At 50.7% G+C, this 25,705-nt stretch overlaps 4 protein-coding genes across 4 annotated transcripts; 2 read left to right on the top strand and 2 right to left on the bottom strand.

The window, feature by feature from the left end:
• Nucleotides 1-1,431: 1,431 nt before the first annotated feature.
• On the bottom strand, nucleotides 1,432-10,975 carry NAGA (alpha-N-acetylgalactosaminidase). Its single transcript, XM_080939047.1, has 11 exons — nucleotides 10,901-10,975; nucleotides 10,704-10,767; nucleotides 10,216-10,292; nucleotides 9,388-9,523; nucleotides 8,754-8,925; nucleotides 7,799-7,976; nucleotides 7,350-7,444; nucleotides 6,620-6,781; nucleotides 3,792-3,989; nucleotides 2,452-2,595; nucleotides 1,432-2,029 (listed from the first exon to the last, which is right to left on the bottom strand). The coding sequence occupies exons 3-11, from the start codon at nucleotides 10,229-10,231 to the stop codon at nucleotides 1,883-1,885; spliced, it is 1,248 nt and encodes a 415-aa protein (XP_080795173.1). The 5' UTR covers nucleotides 10,232-10,292; nucleotides 10,704-10,767; nucleotides 10,901-10,975; the 3' UTR covers nucleotides 1,432-1,882.
• A 2,045-nt stretch (nucleotides 10,976-13,020) lies between these two features.
• On the top strand, nucleotides 13,021-15,756 carry PHETA2 (PH domain containing endocytic trafficking adaptor 2; the record flags this gene model as incomplete). The annotated part of the gene is given in 3 exon segments (XM_080939734.1): nucleotides 13,021-13,095; nucleotides 14,745-15,096; nucleotides 15,100-15,756. Coding segments are annotated over 2 exon segments (777 nt in total). The 5' UTR covers nucleotides 13,021-13,095; nucleotides 14,745-14,976.
• A 1,852-nt stretch (nucleotides 15,757-17,608) lies between these two features.
• SMDT1 (single-pass membrane protein with aspartate rich tail 1) lies at nucleotides 17,609-20,472 on the top strand. Its single transcript, XM_080939929.1, has 3 exons — nucleotides 17,609-17,873; nucleotides 19,287-19,427; nucleotides 20,261-20,472. Exons 1-2 carry the CDS (start codon nucleotides 17,691-17,693, stop codon nucleotides 19,422-19,424), a joined length of 321 nt encoding a protein of 106 aa, XP_080796055.1. The 5' UTR covers nucleotides 17,609-17,690; the 3' UTR covers nucleotides 19,425-19,427; nucleotides 20,261-20,472.
• A 1,061-nt stretch (nucleotides 20,473-21,533) lies between these two features.
• On the bottom strand, nucleotides 21,534-25,431 carry NDUFA6 (NADH:ubiquinone oxidoreductase subunit A6). The gene is made up of 3 exons (XM_080939222.1): nucleotides 25,223-25,431; nucleotides 22,349-22,464; nucleotides 21,534-21,761 (listed from the first exon to the last, which is right to left on the bottom strand). Exons 1-3 carry the CDS (start codon nucleotides 25,359-25,361, stop codon nucleotides 21,630-21,632), a joined length of 387 nt encoding a protein of 128 aa, XP_080795348.1. The 5' UTR covers nucleotides 25,362-25,431; the 3' UTR covers nucleotides 21,534-21,629.
• Between the last annotated feature and the right edge of the window lie 274 nt (nucleotides 25,432-25,705).

Raw genomic sequence — 25,705 nt, 5'->3', positions numbered from 1 at the left:
CACCACGTCACCTAGCCTCAGCTGAGTTGTTTACATTCAACTTGGCCTGTGGGCTTGTCTGTGGGTGTGTTCTGTTGAGTGCCTCGACTCATTTGGGAAAACCCAACCCAAATTTGGGCAGTACTTTCTGGGGACAGTTCAGGTGTAAAAGGACAGAGAAGGGAAGTCATTGGCTTGCCCTATCACTGATAAGTGAATTTACTGAGACCTTTAATATCAGTACCAGCTTTTCTGGGCTTTCAATAAACAGGAGTGAATCTCCAGGAACGCTCCAGGGCATTCCAAACCAGACTGGACTGCCTAGGCACTCAGCCTTGTGGACAGAGCTGTCAGCCTCTAGGATATGAGATGGCCATTGTTGGAGTAGGTATCCAGCTTTGAAAACCTAGCAAATATAGGTTCTTGACATCTCAGGTGTGAGACAGAAACTATTGAGACCATTTCAACCGTATTTCCTAGACCAACTTAATAGATCCTTTTAAAACACACACATACACACATACAAGCACACATGCATGCATGCACACACACACATACACACAGAGAGACATATGTTGGGTTCCTCTAGAGAACCTACACATGGGGTGGTCAAGGTCAAGTGTGTTCTAAGATTTTTACATTTTACTGTAGACTCAAGGGCCTCAAAAAACCTGAAGGTGAAGTACAGATCTTCTTAGAAGAAATGGCAGGATAAACTGCAGCTCAGCCGCCCCTGCATTTAAGATGTAAGAAGGACCTAGCAAGCCTGCTCTGCTACCAGCATTACGAATGGCAAAGAACCAGAGCCACTGGGTAAAACAGGTGTCCTATATCCTAAGCTGGATAAAGGCACAGGGAGGGCTTGGGAGTCAGAACCAAGGATAGGTGGTCCAGAGCCTACTATTCCTTGACTATTGCTTCTCTCAGGCAATAACCCCAGGACAGAAAGGGCGCCCAGATTTGTGAACTTAGTGGGGAAACCAGAATCTCTTCTGTTGACAGAATGAGAGATAAAGAAAATGGGGTGGGGGGCAGCCACCAGGCTGTGGAGCAGGGGACAGGGACTACTGCTGGATAGAGCTTATGCTGGAGGGTCTCAGCATATCGCTGCTCCATCTCACTACGTGGCCACCAGCTCACCAGTTCTAGGCTCGCCAGGGATGGCCCCCTGTTGGGAGGCAAGCTTGACATTTTCAGGACGTGGAAAATGCAGGAAAAGAAATATTTAAAAGGAATCAGGTCCGGAGGTCACTGTGGAAAAATGAGGGTCAGAAAGATGCTATACATCTTGTGTGTGGGATGAGACTCGCTGCCAGCATCTGGCTAGTGCCACCCAGAGTCCTTCAATGAGCTCTCCACAACCACCACAGGTCATAGTACCACTAGTTGATTAAAAACAGTTTTTAAAAAACCAACTTTATTAGTGACCTAAGGGAGCTAAGGGATCCACCTCTCACTCCCCAGGGCACAAACTGCAAAGGCCTTCTCCAGTAGGAAGGTCAATCACATGATTCTGAGAATTCCTGGCCAGGAGCCAGGTCTCTATTCTTAATTTAAAAAATTCCAAATCCTGATTTCTGAGTCAGCAAAGTCAGAGGCTGGAGTCCGATGGGCATCGGGGCCCTGCCTGTGGGGGCTCAGGAGGCTGGCTGAGTTGTTCAGCAAAGTCTGCAGAGCTGTGTGGGGGAAGAGGCCCGAAGGCCACAGGAAACTATCCCAAGAGTTCCAAGAGAGCCCCTGCTTCAGCTGGGCATGGCACACGGAACCTGGCCCTGCAAATGCACTTTGGATATGATGGAGGTCACATCACCAAGCAGCCTGGAGAGGACAGAGCCCTGTCATGTCCCCGGCATGCCAAGGTCTAGGCTCAGCGGAGCTGCCACAGCCTGTCTTTCTTGGGTCCTCACAACTGGGACATCTTCGTGGATATCTCCAAGCCCTTGATGGGATACAGGTACCACATCACAACCCCCGAAGGATTGATGGTCACAGTGAAGTTGACTTCAGTCTGGAGGCCACTGATGACATCTCCTGTGAAGACATTCTGGCCCTGGATTGTGGAGGGATACATCTTTATTAAGGCTATGCGCACCCAACCACACCCACACCCGCACACTCCCGCCACTGCAGAAGCCTGTATTCCAACCTGTCTGAGCAAGGCCTCTAGTATACCCTATACTTATTAGCAAGGCTGACAGATATTCAACCAGAAAACAGAAAAGGCCCCACCCTGTGGAAATTGGAAGGGCAACCTCAGCAAAACCTGACTGGTGAGTGTGGACCAGCTTGGGAGGTCAAGGGTCATTCTACATATCTGGAAACAACTGTGCCAGGGAACTATAGCACCAGCTACAGCCCTTGGTGCCTCCAGTTGCCCCCTCCCCTAGAGTCCCAAGGCATCCTGATACCTTGTGTGGAGCCACCTGGAGACCGGAGGGCTGGGCCAGGGACCAAGGATGGCAGGGTACTCACCTCATACACTCTGCCTTTGGGGTAGTTCAGTTCCAAGAGGGAACAATGGAAGTGGTAAGGCATGTCCATCCTGCGGCTGAAGAAGACCAGGGCACTGGCTTCGTTAGCCAGATAACGCTTGAACACTTCGATATGGGATTTGCTCTAGGCATAAAAGATAACCTGTGGCTGGAGTTTCACATTCAATATTCAATATGGCCCTGATGTCCCTGCCTTCTCCACCATACCTACCCCCCACCCCAAGCTCTCTTCTGTACCAAGCCCAGACTACAGCTCTGTCACAGAGACTGGAGGAGATGTGACATCACAGTTGTCTAGCGCCTACATTCTTCTCTGTCCCTTCCCGACTCAGCAGGTGCTGACTCTGTGCCAGGCCCCCACCTCAGGATGTCAAGAGGGACAAACCCAAAGATTTACACAGTAGGAGCACTGTTCCAGGGATGCGGTTATGGGCACTGCTAAGAGGGACAATGGGCAGTGCTGGGGAGGGTATGCAGCTGGCCTCAAGCACAGTTTCATTCTCCAAAGCATTCCTGTGGCCCAGCTCCACTGCTGGCCCTAGGCAGGGACAAGTTATAGGGACATCAATAGTTCAAAAGTGCCTTCTGGTTTGTTCAATTTTTGGTAAGATTTATTATTACTCTCATAAGTATGAATGTTTTGCCTGTGCACACACATTAACTATTTGTGTGTGTGTGTGTGTGTGTGTGTGTGTGTGTGTGTGTGTGCATGCACGGGTCAGAAAACAACAACTTGTGGCATGTGGTTCTCTCCTTCTACCTTGTGGATCTCGGGACTAAATCCAGGTCACCAGGTTCTGCATCTTTACCAGCTGAGCCATCTTGCTGGTCCTCAACAAATACCTTCTCTAGCATGACAGATTTCTTTTCGTTAGAGGCAGGGATTTATGCACAGAACAAAGGCTTTGGGGCGACACTGTTGAGTTCAAGTATAAATGTGTGGCCTTAGGAAAGTTGCTTAGATTCTGGAAGGTCCAATTTCAGTAAAACAGAGTTACTGCAAAGCGCAGAGTGCCCAGCCCTCGGCGATGATCAATGGGCAGCAGACACTTGCGGTAGCAACAGCGCACAGTGGTCTTTGGCTAAAACACTCTTGAAACTCTGGAGACAAATACCCGTTCTCTGTAGGGCATCCCGTGCGTCCAGCTGCTGTGACTTGCTAATCCTCTACGATCCTGTCACACATCCCCACACCGACTCCCAGGAACTGTTCTACTCTGATCCCACACAACCAGAAAGGAGACCTGGCCCCAGCCCTACTGTTCTCGGGGGAACCCGTTCCCTCAGCCTTTTCCGGTCCCCTCATCCCCATCCCAGTACCTTGAAGATCCTGCGTCCCTGGATGCCTAAGGGGTCCTGATTGATTTTGATCATGAGTGGATTCTGAAGAATGTCTATATTCTGGGGGGAGATGGTACGCAGGTCTGTGGACATGAAGAGGGGGGCCGCCATCACTGTCCACAGGGCCATCTGGGCCTGGGATTCATCGAAGCTGAGGCCAAAGTTCCCGATGAGCAGCTGGGGACAGAGGAAAAGAGCAGTCGGTGATGGCCTCCTCAGGCAGGTGGGCTCCAGGGCTGTTGCCAAACATGTGGCCAAGGCAGGCACAGCTTAGCACAGCCAAGGGGCACTGGGACAGCAAGCCACATGCCATTTAGCATCAGCTCCCTCAGCCCTCAGTGCAGAGTGGGGGTGATGGGCCTTTTGTGGTTGACACAGACAATACGATGGGATCCTGGGGAAAGTTTGAGTCAAGAGATGCAGGCTAATAAATACAAGGGTCTGCTCTGGACTAGAGGGAATTCAGGGTTAGCCTGAGCAACTCAGTGAGATTTCTCTCAAAGTAAAAAGCTCTGCCAGAGCCTGAGGCAGAGGTGAATGCTTGCAGCTAACCATCGGACTGAGCATGGGAACCCGATGGAGGAATTAGGGGAAGGACTGAAGGAACTGAAGGGGTTTGCAACCCCATGGGAAGAACAACAGTATCAAACAATCAGACCCCTCCCCACCCCCCCAAGAGCTCCCAAGGACTAAAACACAAACCAATGAGTACACATGGAGAGACCCATGGCTCCAAGTGCATATGCAGCAGAGGATGGCATTATCTGGCATCAACAGGAGGAGAAGCCCTTAGTCCTGTAAAGGTTTGTTTTCCCAGTGTAGGGGAATGCCAGGGCGGTGGATGGGACTGGGTGGGTGGGAGTAGGAGCATCCTCATAGAAGCAGGGGGAGAGGAGGGGAGATGGGAGGGGGGAAGGGGATAATATTTGAAATGTAAATACATAAAATATCAAAAAAAAAAAAAAAAGAGTGAGTGTGTAGTCTAGTGAAGGGTGCTTGCCCAGGGTGTGTAAAGCCTGGGTCTAACCTCAGCTCTGGGGCTGGAGAGATGGTTCAGTGGTTAAGAGCACTGACCACCTTCCAGAGGTCCTGAGTTCAATTCCCAGCAATCACATGGTAGCTCACAACCATCTGTAATGGGATCCAGCGTCTTCTTCTGGTTTGTCTGAAGACAGCTACAGTGTACTCATATACATGAAATACATAAATCTTAAAAATAAAAAACTACAAAGAAAAGACAAAAACAAAAACCTCAGCACTGGGAGAAAAAAAACAACAAAACCAACCAACCAAAAACAAAACACCCAAACCAAGCAAACAACCAAACAAGAAACAGAGGAAAGGCTGGCTGGGCACTGGGGCTCCTACCTTCAAGTCCAGAACTTGAGGAAGAAGCAAGAGGTTCAGACATTCAAGGCCAACCTTGGCTACATAGAGTCTCTACTAAATGAAACTGTCTCAAAAACAAACATGAAAGCACACCTTTAACTCCAGCACTCAAGAGGAGCATGGCCTGTAAAGCCAACCAGGGCTATACATGTCTCAAACAGAACAACATAAAACAAGAGAGAGAAAGAGGGAAGGAGGGAGAGAGAGGTGGAACGGAGGAACGAAAGGAAGAAATACTAGAGAGAAGTGGTAGAAACCAGTCTTAGAGAGCTCCGGTAACTGCCACCGGCCACTCTGTGCCACCTGGACCATAGCGATTCCTGACACTGGCCACCCTTTGCCACATCCACAGCTGGAAGAATAATGGGGATTTCTGATCATAAGCAACCAAATAGTCCATAGTCAAGATGCAAGCAATTGGGGGGCTGGAGAGATGGCTCAGTGGTTAAGAGCACTGACTGCTCTTCCAGAGGTCCTGAGTTCAAATCCCAGCAACCACATGGTAGCTAACAACCATCTGTAATGGGATCAGATGCCCTCTTCTGGTGTGTCTGGAGACAGATACTGTGTATTCATGTACATAAAATAAATAATTCTTAAAAATGAAGAGGAGGAAGAAGAATAATCCAGGCCACCTAGGATTCCATAATGACAGAGACAGAGGGGGGGAGAGAGATAGAGGGAGGAGGTGGGGACAGGAGCCAGGTTTGGACCAGCAGCTCTGAAGCAGGTGACTCAGTTCTCCAGACTGACACCCCCCCCCCCCAACCCTTGTCATTCCTGGTGATGCTTGCTGACTAAATGGGCTGATAATCCACAGGAGTATTTGTATAAGCACCCAAGGCTGTGATCGAGGTCCAAGGACTGAAAGCAGGATGGAGGGCCAGCATAGTAGTGAGGGGGTGGGGCAGGGCTGGGGTGCTTGGAGAGTGGAACAGAGAGGGAAAGGGATGCAGGCAAGCTGGGTGGGTGCTACAGATTTCAGAATGTCCCAGGGAAGTGCCTCACAATGGGTATTCCCAAACCCTGCTCTTGAACATTCCGATATGAAAGAGCGGGGGGGGGGGGGGGGAGCTTAGAAGATTTCAATACATCCAGTCCAGGGACAGTTTACTGTTGATCTAGGGCCTGAAAAAATGGTTCTCTACCTGTGGGCCAGGACCCCATTGGGGATCACAGATCCGATATTTACATTACAATTCATAACTGGAGCAGAATTAGTTATGAAGAAGCAGTAAAATAATTGTATGGTTGGGGGTCAGCACAGCATGAGGAACTGTATTAAAGGGCTGCAAGCATTAGGAAGGTTGAGGACTGCTGCCCTAGAAGAAAGAGAAGCACAGGGTGATACGTTGTAAGAGCTGCAGGGATGGAATGGATGATGGGGCTAGAGACCTCCTCCCCTTTCACGCTGGTACCATGTCTGGGTCATTCCAGTGCCCAGGACCCGCCACGGGCTGCAGGATGTCCTGGTGTTTCACAAACCAGTCCAGAATGGACAGCACGCTCTTCCAGGAGTCCTGGATATCTTTATAGTTGCGCCAGAGATTGCAGGTGCTGGCAATCTCAGTGTAGTTCACCTGAATGTGGGAAAAGGCAGAAGCTAGCATCGGTCGGTCACCTTGCTGCTGGGGCCACCTACCAGCTGGGGAGGCAAACAGATGGAGACTTGGAATGAGGCAGAGAACAGGTTCTCATGAATGTATAGTCTGGGAAGGTGGCTCCACTCTGGGCATGCTCAGTTCTTTCTTCCATATAGGGGAGTGAGGGTGCCCATCACCCTCCCCACCATGTGCCACATACATGATGTGCACTCTCATTTCTTCAGTGACAGTGCCAACACCTGCCTCCTTTAGGTTTGGAGGTCGGAGCCCTTCTGAGGCTGTGCATGACTTTGGCAGCCTTCTGACCCACAGAGAACCCACCCAGGGATTCTGACCACTTGCTGAATTGTGCCTGTGGCTTGCATGCCTTGGATGCATCCCCAACAGCTTACCTGATGACCTGGTCTTAGACTCCTACACATGGGTGTGTTTGGCTAACTATGGTCAGAGCAACTCTAGCTGTGGTGGCAGCCTCCCATAGGCCTGGCACATGGGAGGTGAGGGGGGCTGGCAGTGGGAAGCCATAGCAGATAGAATGGCTTACCTTGGGGGGTAGGCCCCCTTCATAGGCGGGCCAGCTGCAAGAAAAGGCGATGGGACGGCTTGTGGCATTCAGGGCAGCAGACATCTTGGGGTACCCTGTAGAAATTCCAATTTGGTGACTGAGTAGGCACAGGCAGTGCCTCCCTGGACCTTAAGGCTTACTTTCCGGGTTCCGAGCCTTAGGAGGTAGCTATGATGCCATTGCACTGTTAGAAGGCTCTGGGAAGGTTGGAGAGATGGCTTAGTGGTTAAGAGCACTGACTGTTCTTCCAGAGGTCCCGAGTTCAAATTCCAGCAGCCACATGGTGGCTCACAACCATCTGTAATGAGATCTGATGCCCTCTTCTGGTGTGTCTGAGGACAGCTACAATGTACTTATCTGTACCACCGTGTGCACTCAGTGCTCCACAGCTGCCGATCTCTTTCTCTTCCGGCCAGATGTGAACTCACCCTTTGCACGATCTTCTGAACTGGAGAAGCAGCCATCCAGCTTCAGCATGTCCACCTTCCAGTTTGCGAAGGTTTCCGCATCCAGCTCCACTTTGTCCAGCGTGGTGCCAGGGTAACCCATGCAGGTCATGTTGCCCATGTCCGAGTAGATGCCTAGCTTCAGACCCAGAGAATGAGCCTGTGGAGATTGAAGAGACACGGTAAAGTGAGACCCTCTTCACAGGCACCTCTCACAAAGCCCATTAAAACCTTTAGTGGCAAAAAATATCCCAAACCAAACCAACAACAACACTTCTGGGGCTGGGGATGTTGATCAACTGGTAGAGTACTTGCCTAACATTCAAAAAGTCCTGAGTTCTATCCCCACCCACTGCATAAACTGTGTATGGTGGCATGCACCTAAACTCCCAGCACTGGACATGTAGACATGTTTGTTTGTTTGTTTGAGACAGGGCCTCTCTATGTAACCCAGGCTAACCTGGAACTCTCTAGGTAGACCAGGCTGGCCTCGAACTCACATAGGATCTGCCTGCCTCTGGAGCACAGGATTAAACACATGCATCACCATACCCAGCTAGCACCAGAAGTTTAAGGTTATCCTCAGCTACAGAGTGTTGGAGGTCATCCTGGGCTACACAAGACCCGGTCTCAATAAAAAAGAAGAAACTCATAGTGGCTTCCACTGACCAAAAGATAGTCCCAGCAGGCTGGTTTCTGCCAGCTGGTGGCCACTTTTTCTCCAGGTGTCTCTTGCCTTGAGGCTTTCCTATCTCTGGGATGGATTCCACCAAACGCCTCCTGCAGAGGATCTTCTTTTTTGCTAAGGCCCCTTTCCGGCTCTTTCCTCATCAGGCCTATAGATAGTATGTGCTCATTTTTCAGTTTCTGCCATCATGCTGAGTTCTCAGTGGAGACTGTGCTTTGAGTCCCAGGCGCTCACACTAAGGGGACTTACATAGTCAGCCAGGAAGGCAATCCCGTGCGGGAAGCGCTTGGCATCAGGTATCAGGCGGCCTGAGGCATCACGCCCCCCAATCCAGCAGTCATCCACGTTGAGGTAAACGTAGCCCAGGTCCCGCCATCCATCCTGAGCCAGTCTGTCAGCCATCTCCATAAAGAGACGTTCACTAGCAAGGGACGGGAGGATGGTGCTGCTCAGTAGCCCAGGCTGGCCCTCATCCCTGCTCTTTCCCTCTGCTTTGAATTCTGGCTATAAAAACCAAGCCTCTGCTGTCAGCCGAGGCTGGCCCAAGATAACAAGGGTAAGTGATCCTCCAGGAGTAGGATAGGGTGAAAGAGGAGGTCTGGCCTCCAGAGCAAAGGGCAGGATGAGGCCAAGGGAAGCATGTGAGGCCTGTCTGGCATTTTATCTTCTCTCAGTTACCTTAGAGGCCAGGTCCACCCACTGAGGCCCCGAGTAGGTCATGAGACTAGGTGTCAGATGCACCTCAAAGCACTCCAGCCTGCAGTATCTCAAGGCTTGGTGATTCTGACCCCTGCTTCCCCCCCCCCCCCCCCCCGAAGAGTGTCTTCCACCCACGGACTCACTGACCTTATCCTGCTGCCCTGGGTACGCAGACCTTACTCACCTGATGCAGTTCTTCGGGTCCTCATCACAGTCGATGTTACAGCGGAAACGTTCCCAGGCCAGCCAGCCCATGGGTGGCGTCCGCAGGAGCCCATTCTCCAGCATCAGTACCTGGGCCACCAGGGCCAGTAAGAGCACTGAGGGAGGGAGGAGGTAGATGGTGACAGGTAAATGACCCCTCCAGCCCTCCCCTCCCCACTCCAGCCCTCACTTCACTAGGCACAGCCCAGTAGGGTTAGAGTTGCCTCTGCCTGCGAGTGCAGTATGCGGGGAAGGTAAGCGGGGCAAGGTAATGTATTTAAAAAGCCGTTGCTACAAGCCTGGCAATCGACAGAACGGACCCCTGAGGTCCTGTCCTTGATCCACGTGAGACCAGGTCCCCTCTTACCTCCCTACACAGAAGTGGCAATACACTGTGGATTAGGTTTCTGAGGCCTTGGAGTATTTGCTCTCCACCTCAGAAAGCCTCAGAAGGGCCAACGCGGGGCTGGTTAGGAAGGACTCATCCCCAGCTGCTCACCTACATGAGCCCCTTCCTTCCTCTTGGATCTCAGTTTCCTTATATATGAATTACCATCCCCCCATGGCAGGGTTGCTAAGGCAGGCCAGCACCGGGGAGGGTAAGATGGGAACTTCACACAGGAGCAGAGAAAGGAAGTGGCTTCTCTGGAGGGGAAACGATTCTGGGGTGTGGAACATCTCCTTGATTTTCCTGGCTCAGCTCCAAGGAGAGGAACACTTCTCCCCACATACCCACATCAAGAAAGAGGAGGCTGGGGTTTCCTCTCCACAGTCCTCCCCTAAAAGCCACCCCAGTAGGTGAGGGTACCTGTCTTCTGCAACATTGCCTTGGATTCAAATCTCAGGACCCAATCGGATCTGCTCCTATCAGCTTTAAGTGATGAACTGTGGAAGATAACAGATGTTATGTGTCCCACCGGGCATAGTGGCACCAACCTTTACTCCCAGCACCCAAGAGGTAGAAGCAGGAGGATCTCTTTGAGTTCTAGGCCAGCCTGGTCCACATGGCCAGTTTCAGGCCAGCCAGTGCTACTAGGTAGAGAGACCCTATCTCCGAAAACAAACAAGTCGCTTTCATTACTAACACTCCTTCGCCAGCCATTACTTCCCAGAATCTAAGCTCTTCTTTTAGAACTACAAGTAGTCTAGGGCTCTGCCCGAGAGTGGTTAAGACTGGTTCCAGGAATACCAGGAAGAAGGAAGGCTACAGGCCGTGCCCGGTTCCAGATCCCCGTGTGGGCTCAGATTCTCGGTTCTTAAACATCGCAGGCTCAGCGTCCCCCACTTGGTTCTTACCCTCGCGCTCGCTCAGTCCGCAGTACCGTTAAGCCCTGGAAGCCCCCGCCGCGGCTGCAAGTACCTAAAGTGAATGGGGAGGCGGAATGTCACGGGACAACCCTCCCTGAACAACCAATCAGAATCCCCTAGCAACGCAGTGCCCTCCCTCTATGCCCTGCTCCCAGCCTCCATAAGCTCCGCCCATCTAAGCTCACGTTCTGCGCGCCCCTGAGGCGCGCTCTCGTGGGAAGTCGGCTTGGGCGCCCTCTGCGCGCTGTGCCACGGGTCTGGTTGGTGTCCTTCGCGCCCCGCCCCAGAGGGTGCGGATGGTGGCCCCGCAACGCCAGCGCTCAGTAAGTGGCTGTGCAGTGAATTCCCACAGAGGACGAACCGATACAGCCCAGAACCTTGCTCTTAACCGCTCAAAAAAAAAAAAAAAAAAAAAAAAAAAAAAAACGGTAGTGAGAGAGGCTGGGTGGGATTTCAGCTCGCTAAAGGTCAGGAGGCTGCTTCCTCTGCCTGACACCCAAGGGGTTGTTCACCCACCCACTCCCCACATTTATTATTCATTATTTATTCATATGTTGAACATATGTTGGGTGCCAAACGCTATTTCTGGATGCCTTCACGCGGATGGAAATCATAGCCGTCCCGTACGCGAACTTGTGCCATCTTCCTACTATCAGGTAATGGCAAAGCTACTTCTCTGCATCCTAACTTTCTTTCCCCTTGGTCTTCACATGCAATTCTCCAAAAATCCTGTGCTCTCTGCCTTTAAATTCCACCCCTCATCACACACAACATGGCTGGGCTGCATTATTCAGAGACGCTCCTCAAGGGCCTCCTCTTCCCACCTTTACTTTTTCCACAGCAGCCAAGGCAAATCTGAAAACTCAGCCCTATGGGCTGGTAAGATGGCTCCACTCTTGCAGAACACAGAGGTCCAGTCTCCAGACTCACATGGTGTCTCACAACCACCCCTACTCCAGTTCCAGGGGATCTGATGCCCTCTTCTGAACTCTGGGGCCAACAGGCGTTCACATGGTGCACATGCATGCAGATACACGCACACACACTTAAATAATCTAAAAAAACGAACCCAACCCAGCCCTGGTCACACCTCTCTCAAGTCTATGCGATGGCCACTTTTGGAGAAATGGTGTTTCTAAGCCCCACCCTCTACCTTTTCACCTTATCCCCTGCTGTCATCTTCCTCGTTGCCCTCCTTGTGGCCCCTCAAACAGTCTTTGGACCTGCTGTTCCTCTGCCTAGAATGCACTTCTAGATATGGGCATAGCTGACACGCTCATTTCCTTTAATTACATGTCCAAGCGAGGTCTACTCTGCCTGTTCTATTTAAAACAGCAAGTTCTCCCCTCCCCTCCCAGTTCTATTTCCCCAGGCGACCTTCACCTTGTAACATATTTACTCTAGCGGATACTATTAGATGAAGAAAAGTTAGCAAACACTACCACCACCACCCACTGCACCCCCCAGAAAACCATCCAGCAAAACTCAGAATGTAGGGTATGCTTCTCTACATTGTGAAGTCAGGGAGGGAAACTCAGAGCTTAGACCTAAATGTCAAGGAGCTCTAAGTGGGGGTAGGGTGAAAGGGAAGGGCTGTTTGGGCTTCAGGAACTACAAAGCAAGGGTTGAGATGGGAACCCACAAAGCCCTTGGGCAGGCATTTGAACACATTGGCTTTCAGGGCGATGACGGGGAATCCTGGTTTCCTGCCTTAGTGTTTGTTTTCTTGCAGTCTTTCCTGCAAGCCTATGGACAGACTCCAGGTAGAGAGCCTCAGGGCCAAAAGTAGTCTGAAGACCCGCATCGGCGGATGATAGAAGCCGAAATGGCCAATCTCTAGAGGCAGAGATAGGGCTAAGCCAAGGACTTGGCTGAGAACCTTGGCAGGGTTTTGCAGGCTGTGTAGGAGCTTGCTTTAGGAAGCGCCCTATCGGCTGGCTCTGCGCGCGCGGGAGGCGGGGGGTGGGGGGGGGGGGACGGTCGGAGAGAGACAGGATGGGCTGTAAGGGGAAACTTTTTTGGGGAAAAAGCAACCCAAATTTTCCTTCGTGCTGAGCTGGAGTCCCGTGGGGAGCCTGAGGTTGTTTGGGCTCTGGGTTCGAGATCATCCCTCACGGACGAGTCCTGTAGGTCAGGCGGGTCCCCACCTCCAGGGCCTCAGTTTCCCTCCAGTGTGCAAGCCGAGGCTACTTTGCGGATCCGGAGGCCTGGTGGGTACTGGGCGGGGAGCGGCCGGGGCGGTACCCCGAGCCTCCCGGGCGGGGTCTCCCAGCTCCTGCGGCCACGTTCGCGACCTTGGGTGGAGGCGCAGGGTTTGGAGCGAGAGAGCCCAGGGGGCGACGGCATCGCACCCGACCGGCGAGGCCCTCGGGCGCGGGAGGTGAGAGAGCAGGCCAGGCGGGCTCCGGGAAGAGGTGACCAGGAGGGCGTGGCCGTGGACGTGGCTGGAGAGCCCGGGCGGGATCCAGGGACCCGGGCACCAGCAGGGCCGCTCCAGGGAGAGGCCGAGGCCGCAGGCTTGCGCGGACTCAGCCCCTCCTTGGGGCCCACAAAGGGCTGCGGCTAGAACGGCCTTTATCTATTCCAGGCCTGCTTGCTTCCCTCTTTTGGAGCTCTTCTTCTCCTCCCTCCTCCGGGCTGCGATTTCATCATTTACTATTTGATTAATTCATTATTTATTTAGTTGTATCGGCTTATGGCGCGTCTCTCTTGCTGGAAAGTAGATTTCAGGAGGACGGGTACCTAGTTTTCTCTACTGATGCTTTCTCACGAATTCAGCAAGTCTACACAGGGCCGTTACTGGGCAGTCAAACTTAGCCCATTCTAGATGTCCTGCAAATGGGGGTAGTGCTAAATAAAAACATTGGGGCGGGGTGGGAAGGTGGGATCCAAAGGGAAAGCCAGGAAACCTTGGCTGGCAAGTAACTGACCTACCTAGCTAGCCCAAGGATACCCAGAATTACAGTCAAGAAAGAGTCAGTGGGTCCAGACACACAGAGAAGTTCATTTGCCCTAGGGGATGAGCGGGTGATGAAAATGGGGAGGCAGCGCTTCCTGCAAGAGGCTGCCTGTTCACCTGGGGCCCTAAAGTTCGGACAGTTCTCACATTCTTTGAGAACTGTTTCGCAGGCTCTCTGGAAACCATGTAGCTGAGCTGTGTGGTTAGATAAGAGGCCACCCTGTCCCCTTCTGTGGATACTGCTGATAAGTGTGTGTCACCAACAAGGCCCCAACTAGAAGGTTTAAGAACAAGTGCTGACTCTTCATCACATGACCCTGGCCAGTTCAGCTGTATATGAACCTTGGGGCACCAGAATTTAGTGGGTAGGTCTTCAGTGCCCCAGGACACACCACTGGAGTTTACAGAGCAAGTCCCCTGCGCCCCTGGTCACTTCCTCCTGGAGCCCGCCCAGATCACTCTCACCTCCGGTGCTGGTCGGGTGTGATGTAGTTACCCCTGGGCTTTCTCCCTCACTGGTCTGTCCCTCCCCTGACTCCATCTGGCTCTGGAATCATAGGTTCTTATTAAGGTGGGCTGGATACCACTGAGGCTAGTAGGGGCTCAGGAAGGTCATGGGATCCCTGGAGGTTGAGCTCAGGCTAGCAGTGTGTGTGTGTGTGTGTGTGTTCATGTTTGGGATGGTTGAAGCACAAAAGTGTCTTTGGGCTTGAGTTTCTTCATCCATCCCGGGTGTTATTTCATTGGGTTAAAAAAATTTTTGAACGGGAATATCCAGGTTAGCCAGGTATATGGTGAGACCCAGTTTGAAAGCTATGATAGAGAACAGAAAGGCTGGGGGTCAGGGTGCTCATGGCCCCCCCCCCTCCGTCTTCAAAGCCTAGAATAACATAAACTGAGCATTGGGGGTAGGCCTGCTGTCCCAGCAACTGGGGAGATGGGAACAGTCAGCTCATCCATCCTTGGTTACATAGTGAGTTCAGGAGCAGCCTGGGCTACGAGACTCAGTCTTCAAACAAACACCATGCCTGCTACTACTCCTGATACAATTATTATCTTTTCTGTTACAGTTTTTTTTTGATGTCCAGTTTTTTTTTTTTGTTGTTTTTGTTTTGTCTTTTGTTTTTGCGACCCTTATATGACTTTTGAGATGAAAGGCAAGGAAGAATAGTCCTTCAGCTGAAGTCTGAGAGCTGCGGGAACACAGTTCGTAGGAGCCACAGGACTGGGCTGCAGGTCTTCTGAGCTGGGTCCTCCCTGCGGGTGCTACCGTCTCTCTTCCCCACTATTCTTGTGGAAGGCATGAAGCTGAACAAAAGGAGTGTGGCCCACTACGCGCTGAGTGATTCTCCAGCAGACCACACTGGCTTCCTGCGTAGTTGGGGAGGACTGGGTTCCCCACCCACACCCAGTGGCACTGGCTGAAGATACTGGTTTGTTCTCAAGGGCAATCTGCTCTTCTCTTTCGAGAGTAGGGAAAGCCGGGTCCCGCTGAGTCTCGTGGTATTGGAAGGCTGCACGGTGGAGCTGGCCGAGGCTCCTGTACCCGAGGAATTTGCCTTCGCCATTCGATTTGATGCCCCTGGAGTGCACCCACACCTGCTGGCAGCAGATGGGCAGGTTGCCCAAGAGGCCTGGGTGAAGGCCCTGTCCCGAGCCAGCTTTGGCTACATGCGACTTGTGGTGCGAGAATTGGAGAGCCAGTTGCGGGATGCCCGTCAGAGCCTGGCCTTGCATCGCCACACATCCCAGAGGGCTGTTGCCAGCTGCAGTAAATCTCAGGCTCCTGGCCATCGGGCTCTGGGCCCTGAGAATGGGCATTTTATCTCCAGGGACCGCCATTCCACTGGTCCTGTGGAAGAAAGGGCAATCCGGCCAACAGGACAGGATTTGACTGAGTGGGAGTTACAGGGCCCTGCTAGCCTCCTCCTAAGCATGGGACAGAGCCCCGTGTCCCCTGAAACCTCCTGTTTCTCTACCCTGCATGACTGGTATGGGAAGGAGATCATGGAGCTGAAGCGAGGGTGGCAGCAAAGGGCCAAGGGGAGCCAGCCAGAGAGCAAGTCACAGAATAGGCTGTGAGCCAGGGCCCTCTAAACTATGGCCCTGTCCTGCTGGTCAGGATGCCAGGGTCAGAACTTCAAGGGTTAAATTTTGATGTATTTACCAAGTTGCTGTGTGTGGGTGTGTGTCTTGTCCCTGTTGCTCTGTAGACTTTCTCCAGTTTCCAGATCCTCCCTGTCATTGGCGTGAACTGAAAAGTCTCAACTTCCAACCTAGTTTCTGAGGCCTAGAAAGGCCAGGTGGCTGATGGGAAGATAATCTAATGCAGGGAGGTGGTTGTGCTCTCTTGCCCCTGCAGGGCACTCTACCAACACAAGAAGTCCTGGGCATCTCGGTGCCAGAGGTGACAGGATGGGGCTCGAAGAATGACATCCATGTAGCGTGGGCAGGGCTGTCTGTAGAAGGGCTTCGGGTACTAAGGAGGGATTTCTTCCCTCCCCCATGCCCTGTTAATGTACCGTGCTGGGCATTGCCGGCAGAGAGACAGGCAGCTTTTCATACAGGAGAAACTCTCCCTGACCTGTTGGCGTGGCCTCTTGTATGGGCTCTTCTCACCTATTCTGCTTGTTCCTAAGGCTTGTCTGCGGAGGGCTGTCATAGCTACTCTCTCCTGTATCATCCCCAAGTATCTCTTTTTTTCTAAGGCCAAATAGGTGTACAGGGCATCTCTAGATGTAGGGACAGTGGCTGTGGCTCAATAGAGGTACACCCCGTTCCCAAAACAAAATCTGCCTCTTCCTGACCTCCCTTCTTTCCCTATCTGGGGCCTTGGGGCAGCCTGACCAAAACCCGTCGAGGTCTCAAGGCCAGACTTTGCCTCCAGGAGACTGAGTTTCATCGTCTCCCTGGCCAGGGCCAATTCCTGGGATGCTAGCCATGTTTCTCACGCTTGCTTGTGACATCATAGCTGCCGCCCTCGACCTTACACACAAGTACCACAGGCCTTTGCTAATTTTTTTGCCACAGTTGTTAGTGTTTGCTCTATAAATGGTTTTGGTTTTTGGAGACCAGGTCTTTCTTTGTTTGCAAGTGTTGGGTTTATATATAGGAGCACCATGCCTCACTGGTTTTGTTTGTTTTGCAGCAGGACCTGGTGGTGGGAAGGCCTGCTAGCCTCTTCCTTTCCCCTTTGAACCAGAACAGTGAAGTTTGCAGGGTTGGTAGCAAAAAGGTAGAGGAGGATTAGGAGTTCAAGGACATCCTTGACTACACCATGAGGTTTAGGCTAGACTGGGCTATGCGTGAGACCCTCTCACAAAGTTAATATTCATTTTGGTTATTATATTCAGTGTGTTTACAAATGAAGAATCAGGAGTCAGAGCTGCAAAGCCGGTGTCTGAGGCTAGCAACTGAGTTCGAGAACCTGGCTTGGTAGTCTGTATGTGAAGCCCGCTGTCCACTGTACCCGCTGCACCAATGCTCACGGACACTATGGGCTATTTATTGTTAACTCCCCCCCCCTCCCCCCCCCCCCCCCCGCTACACCTTGTAGCTCTGGCTGTCCTGGAACTTATGTAGATCAGACTGGACTTACTGAAATCCTCCTGCCTCTGCATCCCAAGTGTGTGCCACTTCGCCTAGCTTTTTGTTAACTTTTTATTGTTACAGTGTTCTTTTAAATTTTTGTAAGTTTAGATATCAAGTAAAGTTTCTCATTACACATTCCGGGTCCTTAATTAATTCAAGTCTTCCAGAAGTGAGGGGCCCGAACACCTAAAAAGGGAAATCCCTAAAGGTCCCCGCCCTCTGGAGCCCAGGAGGGGCGTCAATCTCATGACGTCAACACGTCAGCCGGACGATAAGGGCTTTCCCACCGCTAAAGAAATGCGTGCTCTACGCAGGCGGGAGGGCGGCGTGGGTGTCGCGAGTCTCGCGAGTTTTGGAGACAGTTTCTGCGAGAGGCCTGCATTGGGTGTGTGGGGTGTGGCTCCCGGCGAGGGGCGGAGCTGAGGATGGCGTCCACGGTGGCTCGGCGGTTGGCCTGGGTATCAGTACGACCTGGGACTCTCTGGAGCGGGCCGAGGGGGAGAAGTGGCGATGTCTACACCGCACCGGGCAGCTCAGGTCTCAGTCAGGTACCGTCGAGGTCAGTCATCGTCACTCGCAGCGGCGCCATTTTGCCCAAGCCGGTGAAAGTGAGTGTCTGCCTAGAGGCGGGGCGAAGGGATTGTGGCCGATGATTGGGGGAGTGCGTGTGACCTGTCGTGATTGACAGGCGCAGAGGCCAATCATTGATATGGACTGGGCTCTGGACCTAGGACTCAATTTGCGCAGTAGGGTTTTGCTGACATTGACAGGTGGAGGAAAATGCTTCCATAAAACCCAGTGTTAAGCTGGGTTCCTGGACACAGAAGGTGGAGGGCAGCAGGGAAATGTGCAATGTCTTATCTTGAGAGACATAATGATCCATCTCTTTAGGACCAGAAGAAGGGCTTTGGGTCGATTTATACAAGTCATGCAATCTTTGCCTCAAAGGTGATGGGATAAAACGGTCCCGAGGACTGGAGAGATGGCTCAGCGACTAAGAACTCTGACTGCTTTTCCAGAAGACCCGGGTTTAACTCCCAGCACCCACAGAGCAGTTCACAACTATCTGTAACTTCAAAATCTGACATCTTCTCATAGACATACATGAGCAGGCAAAATACCGGTACATATAAAATAAAAATAAATAAATTTTTTAAATAAATGAAAGAGTGGGAAGGGAATGCGGAAGTAATATATTTAGTAAAAAGGAAACGAAGGAGAAAGGATCGGGGGCCATGGGAGCAGGACCTTCTGTCCTCTGAGTTTTGTTCAGGTTTTACAGATGAAATCAGGGCAGAGCCCTGGAGCCAGCAGGAAGGTGAAGCTGCTGTATCAAAAGGCACAGCTTGGGAAAACAGCGAATAGCAGTGAAATCCAGTCCATATCGTCTGACTTTGCATGTTTTTAAAGTTTAATGTGAAATTGCTCAGCAGCAGGAACCAATTAAAAGAGAACTGGGTGGAAGAATTCTTCAGTGCACACCTCTTAGTAACTCCATTTTTACTTTATTTATTTATGTATATGGGTGTTGTGTCTTCAGCATTGAAGTACCTAATGCCCAGAGTTCAGAAGGGACTGGAGCTTGTGAGAGGCCATGCGGGTGCTGAGAACCAGAGCTGGGTCCCATGGAAGAGTAGTCAGTGCTCCTAACCACTGGGCCATCCCTCCAACCCCTGAACTCACTTTTGCGTGTAGAGAGCTGGTTACAGCCCAGCCATCCTAATGTTCTCATCCAACTGTGTATAATTTCTTGCAAGGAATTGGCTAGTTGGACTGTGATTTTTAGTTGCTTAGTTTCCTAAATTTAGTTTAGCTTTGTGTTTTTCTTTTCTGATATCCATTTTGATGGCCATAAAACTCACTTTGTCTCTTTGTTGCTCTCAGTTTCTCCAAAGACTTTAAAAATCAAGTGGTGTCTGGGTCTGGAGTCCCTTGGAGGAAATACCCGGGAAATGCCCAAGGGCCTGGGCTTGGGGCACAGCCACCGGTCTCTGGAGCTCACTGAATTCTTTTCTCTGCAGATGTCCTTTGGTCTTCTCCGTGTGTTCTCCATTGTGATCCCCTTTCTCTATGTTGGGACACTCATTAGCAAGAACTTTGCTGCTCTACTTGAGGAGCATGACATTTTTGTCCCAGAGGATGATGACGATGATGATTAACAGGTAATACTTGCCCTTCTTGTAAATGGACAGGCATGAGTAGGTGGATCATCTGATCTGTGATAGTTTGACCATCATGTAGCAGCATTTGGACTCTTAGGGCAGAAGAAGCAGTGGGTTCACCCACTTGAGACTTAGTTTCTCCTAAGTTGGATGACTTACAGATCCACTAGGATGAGGTCTTTGGTGGCCTTTTCAGTGTCCCTGATGGACCTTCAGTCAACTGACATTCTCTTGCTGACCTAATGTGCTTTATGAAGTCATGCAATCTCTGCCTCAGAGATAAAGAGATAAAACAGAATCGTGAGGGAGGGTAAAGAAAGGGAATGCAGAAGACACCAGTAAGAAGGGGATGGGGAAAGGAGTGTCCTAGGATGGCATCCCACAGGAACTCATTTTCTACTTTACATTGTTAAAGCTGCAGAATGCCCTCTCCCCTGCTGTTTATTGAGTTACCCTCATTCTTCTCCAAGTATTGGCCCATCTTCCTTCTACCGTGTAACCCTGCCTCCTCTTCATTGTCTCTGTCATCTTCCTTTACCCTCCTATTTGAAAGTGACTAGTGCAAAAGCCTGGTGTGGGATCGGAGATTTTGTGTTCCCAGCACTGAAGTAGAGGCAGAGCTCAAAGGTAGCCTGGGTTAACAGGAGAGCTTAACACAGAAAACAGAAGGGGAATGCCCCAGGCCTGGTGGCACACACCAGTAATCCTAGCACTGGAGAGGTAGAGGCAGGAACACCAGAACTTCAAGATCATCCTTGGCTACGGTGGGTTTGAGATTACTCTGAACTGTGTGAGGCTGTCTGAAAAGTGACTGATGGATATCTTTTTTACAGGGCACAGGGAGTCCAGGAGAAAGTACTAATGAAGTGGTGGCATGCTCAGCTCCTTGTCAGCAGGAAAGCCCTCAGCCTCACCTCCTCATGGTTTGTGACAACAGACCAGAATCCTGTGCTTTGGGAGGTTCCCTCACAGCTCTCCACAGAGCACTGGAAATAACAAGCAAGCAAATTATGAGTATATAATAAAGGAGTCATGTATAATGAAAGGCTGTTCCCATTTCTCACTCCCAGCAGGCTTAGTTGCACTTTATTGTGTCTTCTGTGTCCAAGAAGCATGATTTAGAGCCAGGATATCCAGCTGCAAATGCAGTTAAGGGGGACTGAGACCTTTTTGCATTTTAAAATGATTTTTAACTATATATCTGTTTTCAGGTGCTCTCAGAGGCCAAAGGCATATGATTCCCCCTAAAGCTGGAGTTAAAGGTCATTATGAATTGTTTGGGGTGGGTGCTGGCAACTAACTCTGGTCCTTTGCAAGAGCAACAAGTGCTCTTAACCACTGAGCCATCTTTCCACACACCCCCTCCCCCAACTTGAAACTTTTTTACTTTCCCCAAGTCCAGCAGAAACTTGCCTCAAAGACACTTAGGCTAACTGAAGCCTTAAGCCTGGAGGAGTTGCATGTGTTGATCCTGCAAAGTTTTGTTACTACTTAGTAGAATATTTTGTCACACTTGGGCCCCTCAGGGAAAAGGGGGATCCCTGGTACTGTGGGGTCACTCAGTAACTAAACCCCGAGACTAAGTACCTTCCTCCAGCATTCAGGACTGTCCAGGGAAGGAGGTAGAAACAAGGAAGTCAGTAATTCAAGGTCATCCCTGGCTACACAGGGAGTTGCCAGGCTACATGAGATCCTGTTTGAACAAAAAAGTGCAGTAGTAGGACAGTTGTGTTTGTATTGAACAGTGTGCTGTGCACAGTGAGAAGGTGGTTAATCTTACTTATGGACCAGTACTCCGAAGTAGTTCTAGCCTTGGAGCAATCAGTTCTGCAGCTGTCCCACAGTGTCCCTCTGATTGGACAGCTTTGGCGCCAAGATGTCCAGTCTTGGAAGCTAAATACATAAGTACTAATACAGTAACAGAGTCCGCCAGCTTCATTCCCACTGTGGGAAGAATCTCGACAGAGCCTCATATCCCTTCCTGCTTCCCCATTCGAGGGTCTGATTCAGTCAGCAGCAAATAACATTCTCCAGGAGAGGGGAATAAACATGATGTGTACACTAAGGCCCCACACTCAGGCAAGAAGAGAGACCACAGGAAAAGGGTTCACCAGTGCAATTTTACACAACCATCAAACAATGAGTTTATTTGTACTCTAAAATACACCTAAATATTAACATGCACCTTCACATCAGGTGACCTCATGGGTCATGGCCGATATAGAACTTGGACAAGAAATCCTTTGGCCTCGGTGTTTCAGTTTCATGGAAGAACCGCATAACATGTGTCCGTTGCTTCCATACTTTAATGGTTTCCTGGAGCTCCATCTTTCCCTGTGTACACGAAGGACAAGGGAGTCAGTTCCAGCCATCAAATGAAGAACACAGCACTGAAGTTCAGTTCTGTGTTGTTTGGCATGGTCTTGCCACTCTGTCTTCCTGTGGTCGCAGACAGGTGTTCCACGGTGGCATCCACAGGAACTCATGCTTCCTACTTTACATTGTTAAAGTTGCAGTGTCCCCTCTCCCCCTGCCCCAGGCCTCCCCTTCAGTAATCTCAAGCTTATTTGGGGGCTGAGGCAGGAGAATGTCTAGTTTCAGCCCAGGCTATAAACTGAGACTCTGCCTCAAAAGTGGAGACCTCCAAGTGGGTATGGTGGTGCACACCTTTAGTCAAGGCACTTGGGAGGCAGAGGCAGGTGGATCTCAGGGCCAGCCTGGTCTACAAAGCAAATTCCAGGACAGACAGAACTAGAGATCTTGGCTTTCAAAAGAAAAAAGGGGACCTCCAAGTTGAACTTGGAAACACTGCAGCTGCTGAATCGGCAGTTGTTTTTTAATGGAGGTGGTATATACTTGAAGACTCAGAAGCACAGGACAAGCCAGCAGATCTTTTAAGTCTATCAGAGAGGGTCAGTTACCTTAATGACCAGAAGATCAACCACTCTGGGGTCTGTGACGTGGGCATTCTTCATGAACATTTCTCGGACTTTATCCCGTCCTTGTTTCACGGTGATATCCAGCTGCATTAAGTGCACTAAAGAGGAAACACAACGGTAGAAATCAGACCTTTTAAACATACTTTTAGAAGCTACGTCAGTGGGTGACCACTGGATATATACAAGTGGCTCAGTTACTTTATGCCAGAGCCCAACCCTCAGCCTGGATACATGTCTTACTAAATTGCCCAGCCTGAGCTCAATGCTCTTGAATGGGCCACTTGCTTTTTGTGTATGGGCAGAGCAGGCTGGGATAGAATTTAGGACCTTGCACATGTTAGGCAAGGGCTTGATCACTGAGGAATATTATTTTTATATGGAATATATAAAATATCACCATATTATTTCTATATGGAATAACCAGCAAAAATAAAGGCACCAGAGTTGAAATGTGTAAAGAAATGTAGTGTAGGTTGTAAAGTACTGAGTTTGGGAGCCGAGGGGTACGGCTAACGGTTTGCGCAGGGAGGGAAGGCTGTAATCAGACTACCAGACAGCCAGGAAAGGACAGACTCCAGGCCTTAACTGAGAATGGAACAGTAACCTATGACCGCAGACTGCCACCGAGGAACCACAAGCCATGTCATCCTGCACCCCCAGCCCCATATAAGGGACTGAAACTTAACACAAACTTCTCTTCCCTTAAAATGGGGGTGGGGAGGCTGGAGAGGTGGCTCAGCAGTTAAGAGCACCGACTGCATTTCCAATTCTGAGCAACCATGTCAGGCAACTCAAAAACACCTGTAATTCCAGCTCCTGGGACCCACATGTGCCTCTGGCCTCTGCCCATTCACCTGCACCCTCCCACACACATACATACACACAAACAAAGGATTTAAAATACACACACACACACACACATAAAGTCACAATATTGGCCAATCGCAGTGGCACAAACTCAAGTGACTGAACTTAAAGTGCCACATGGGTGTCCTTGGAGATTAGGTTGTAAACTGGACTTAGTAGTAACAGGTCTTGCAGACCCTACAAGGTGGAGGTTTGCCATGTGCTGTATGGTCCTATGGTTCCACAGCAAGATCTTGTTTCGAAAGAAAGAAAATGAGGTTTTAGTCACTTTCATACCCTGACACTGAGCCTTTGGCAGATTTGCTGAGGACATTAAGGATACAGAAGGACCACTAGGTGTTAGATGGAAGGAAGGTAACAGAGACAACATCAAGAGTTTACAGGCATTCTGGCTACAGAGGTCAGTATATTCATTTAATGAGGATACTTTCGCTTTGGCCATTCTTATGACATGTCCACTCTGATCTATAAATCTGCAATCAGCCAACCATGGTGGTACATGCTTTTAATCCCAGCACTGAGAACTCAGGCTGACAAATCAAAGGATTAGGCATAATCCTAACAAAACAAAAAAGCACAGAGGCAGATGGCTCTTTGAGTTCAAGGCCTGCCTGGTTTACTTAGCAAGTTCCAGGCCAGCCAATGCTACAATGTGAGACACTGTCTCAGAAAATCAAAACAGCAAAAAGTCAAAAACATACACAGGCCAAATCATGCTGTGTCTAAATCAGGCTTGAGTCTTTTGTGATTCTCAAATTCAGTGACTGCAGAGATGGTAAACACTACCTTAGGTTCTCAGAGAGCTGGTCACCAAGGTCAGCTTGTGCCACACTGAGACAAATGCAAATTGATATAGAACCCATTGTTCAGAATCTTAGTATCTGTGAAGCATCAGGACCAGAGACTCAAGTGTGCAGTGTTATAACCGCTGTCAGGTGAGCATGGGCCTGAGGCTGGCGTAGGTTTTTTCACTCCCGTCTGTGTTCTAAGAACTAGGAGGCATCTTCTCCCCATCAGTGCCTCCTCCAAGTTTTATGTCAGTTACTATAGTAACCTATTTAATACAGTAACTCCCCGAAGAAGACAGTATTATGGCCACTTCACAGATGAGCAAATACCGATGAAAAACCTTACCCATGGTCACACAGCTAATAAAGGTCAGAACCTAAGGACAGCGTGGGTGCCTCTCTGCAGTGCGGAGGTGTGCCCTGGAGCTGTCACTCACTGGAAAATGCCTTTCCCCCAGATCAGCTGTGGTGGTTCAAGTTAAACACAAGTCTACTCAACAACCAAAGATGCCTCTGACATTTGTAGGACATTTGAACTCTCGCTCACCCTCTTTTTAAAACCCACTACAGTGGCAGCCTTGAGGGAGATAACCAAGATAGCAGACTCTCACTCACCACTCAGGTGAACAGATTAGATTCTCCGCCACCTAAGGGGGAAGGGGTGTTTTGCAGCAATAGGGGTTAGACTTTAAAATTCTGGAGCAAGCTGATGTAGTGAGCAAGGTTAGGGAGACTTGAGAGGGCATTTCGTCTGGAGGATTCAAAAGGCAGCAGGAAGCTACTGCATGACCTTGGCCAAGTCTTTTCCCTCTCGTGATGCAGTTTGTTCTCCAGATTGGGTAATGGATAACTACTAAAGCCCTTCGTCACTTTAGCTACAAAATCTAAAGGGCATCTGGAACATTTTCTGGAACTGTAAAGTTGGGTTCCAGAAACACCCGGGGCTAGCTCGGGACGGCGGACGCATCAATTCGTCTCTCAGAGTCTCTGCTCGCCCCTCCCTGGGGCTCTGTAAGAAACACAGGAACAAAGGCCACCAAAGCGTCAAGGGCGCTCGGAAGCCCTGTCTCAGGGTGGGGCACTCTGGCTCGTGTGACCCCTTCCCCCGAAGCCCAGGGCTCGTTTCTGTCCTAGTAGGTGACCTCAGCTCGGCACCTAGGACAGGTGGCTCCGGGGCCCTGAATGCACCCCTGCCTCTCACCAGTGTTCGGCACCTCCCGATACCAAGCGCGGTAGAGCTCGCGCACCCTCCGCTTGGCCTCGTTCAGGTCGCGACTGAAAATGGGCTTCACCGCAGTTCCGGCTGCACCAGCAGCCTGCCGCAGGCCGCTGGCCGCCATCTTGCCAAAGGAGCACCGCCTCCTCAGCGCGCGCACGCGCGGTGCTACGGGACTCGCCGCCGCACCTTCTGCGGCACTGTGGGCGGGGAGGACTGACCGGACCGGGGCTCTCTGATTGGCTGGAAGCCTTTATACAGACGGGCTCTGCCATGCGCATGCTCTACCGCGGAAACGCTGATCCCTGGTTGGCTCCTTTGCCAGCGGCTCTGAGGAACCACCAGGGGGCGCAGCGTCGAGGCTTCCGGCAGCGTCTGAGGCTCGTCGCCCGCTTCTTTTCAAAAGTTTGTTCCTTCAGCCCCGCGTCATTGTATTTCGTTGTGGTCTGATTGCGGTTGACCTGGAAC

This window comes from Micromys minutus (assembly GCF_963924665.1).
Source record: "Micromys minutus genome assembly, chromosome: 27".
NCBI lineage: Eukaryota > Metazoa > Chordata > Mammalia > Rodentia > Muridae > Micromys > Micromys minutus.
Note: the sequence above shows the minus strand (reverse complement) of the source record. Positions and strands in the feature narration are given on the sequence as shown.

Bases quoted from the DNA above. Each gene is read 5' to 3' on its own strand.
- NAGA (XM_080939047.1), bottom strand. The intron at 6,782-7,349 runs GTAAGCCATTCT...TCCCACATTCAG, and splicing joins AAGGGGGCCTACCCCCCAAG to GTGAACTACACTGAGATTGC. The intron at 2,596-3,791 runs GTACTGGGATGG...TTTTATGCCTAG, and splicing joins AGGGACGCAGGATCTTCAAG to AGCAAATCCCATATCGAAGT.
- SMDT1 (XM_080939929.1), top strand. From the start codon at position 17,691: ATGGCGTCCACGGTGGCTCGGCGGTTGGCCTGGGTATCAGTACGACCT. The intron at 17,874-19,286 runs GTGAGTGTCTGC...TTTTCTCTGCAG, and splicing joins TTTTGCCCAAGCCGGTGAAA to ATGTCCTTTGGTCTTCTCCG.
- NDUFA6 (XM_080939222.1), bottom strand. From the start codon at position 25,361: ATGGCGGCCAGCGGCCTGCGGCAGGCTGCTGGTGCAGCCGGAACTGCG. The intron at 22,465-25,222 runs GTGAGAGGCAGG...TTTCCTCTTTAG, and splicing joins TCGGGAGGTGCCGAACACTG to TGCACTTAATGCAGCTGGAT. The intron at 21,762-22,348 runs GTAACTGACCCT...TCGTGTACACAG, and splicing joins TTGATCTTCTGGTCATTAAG to GGAAAGATGGAGCTCCAGGA.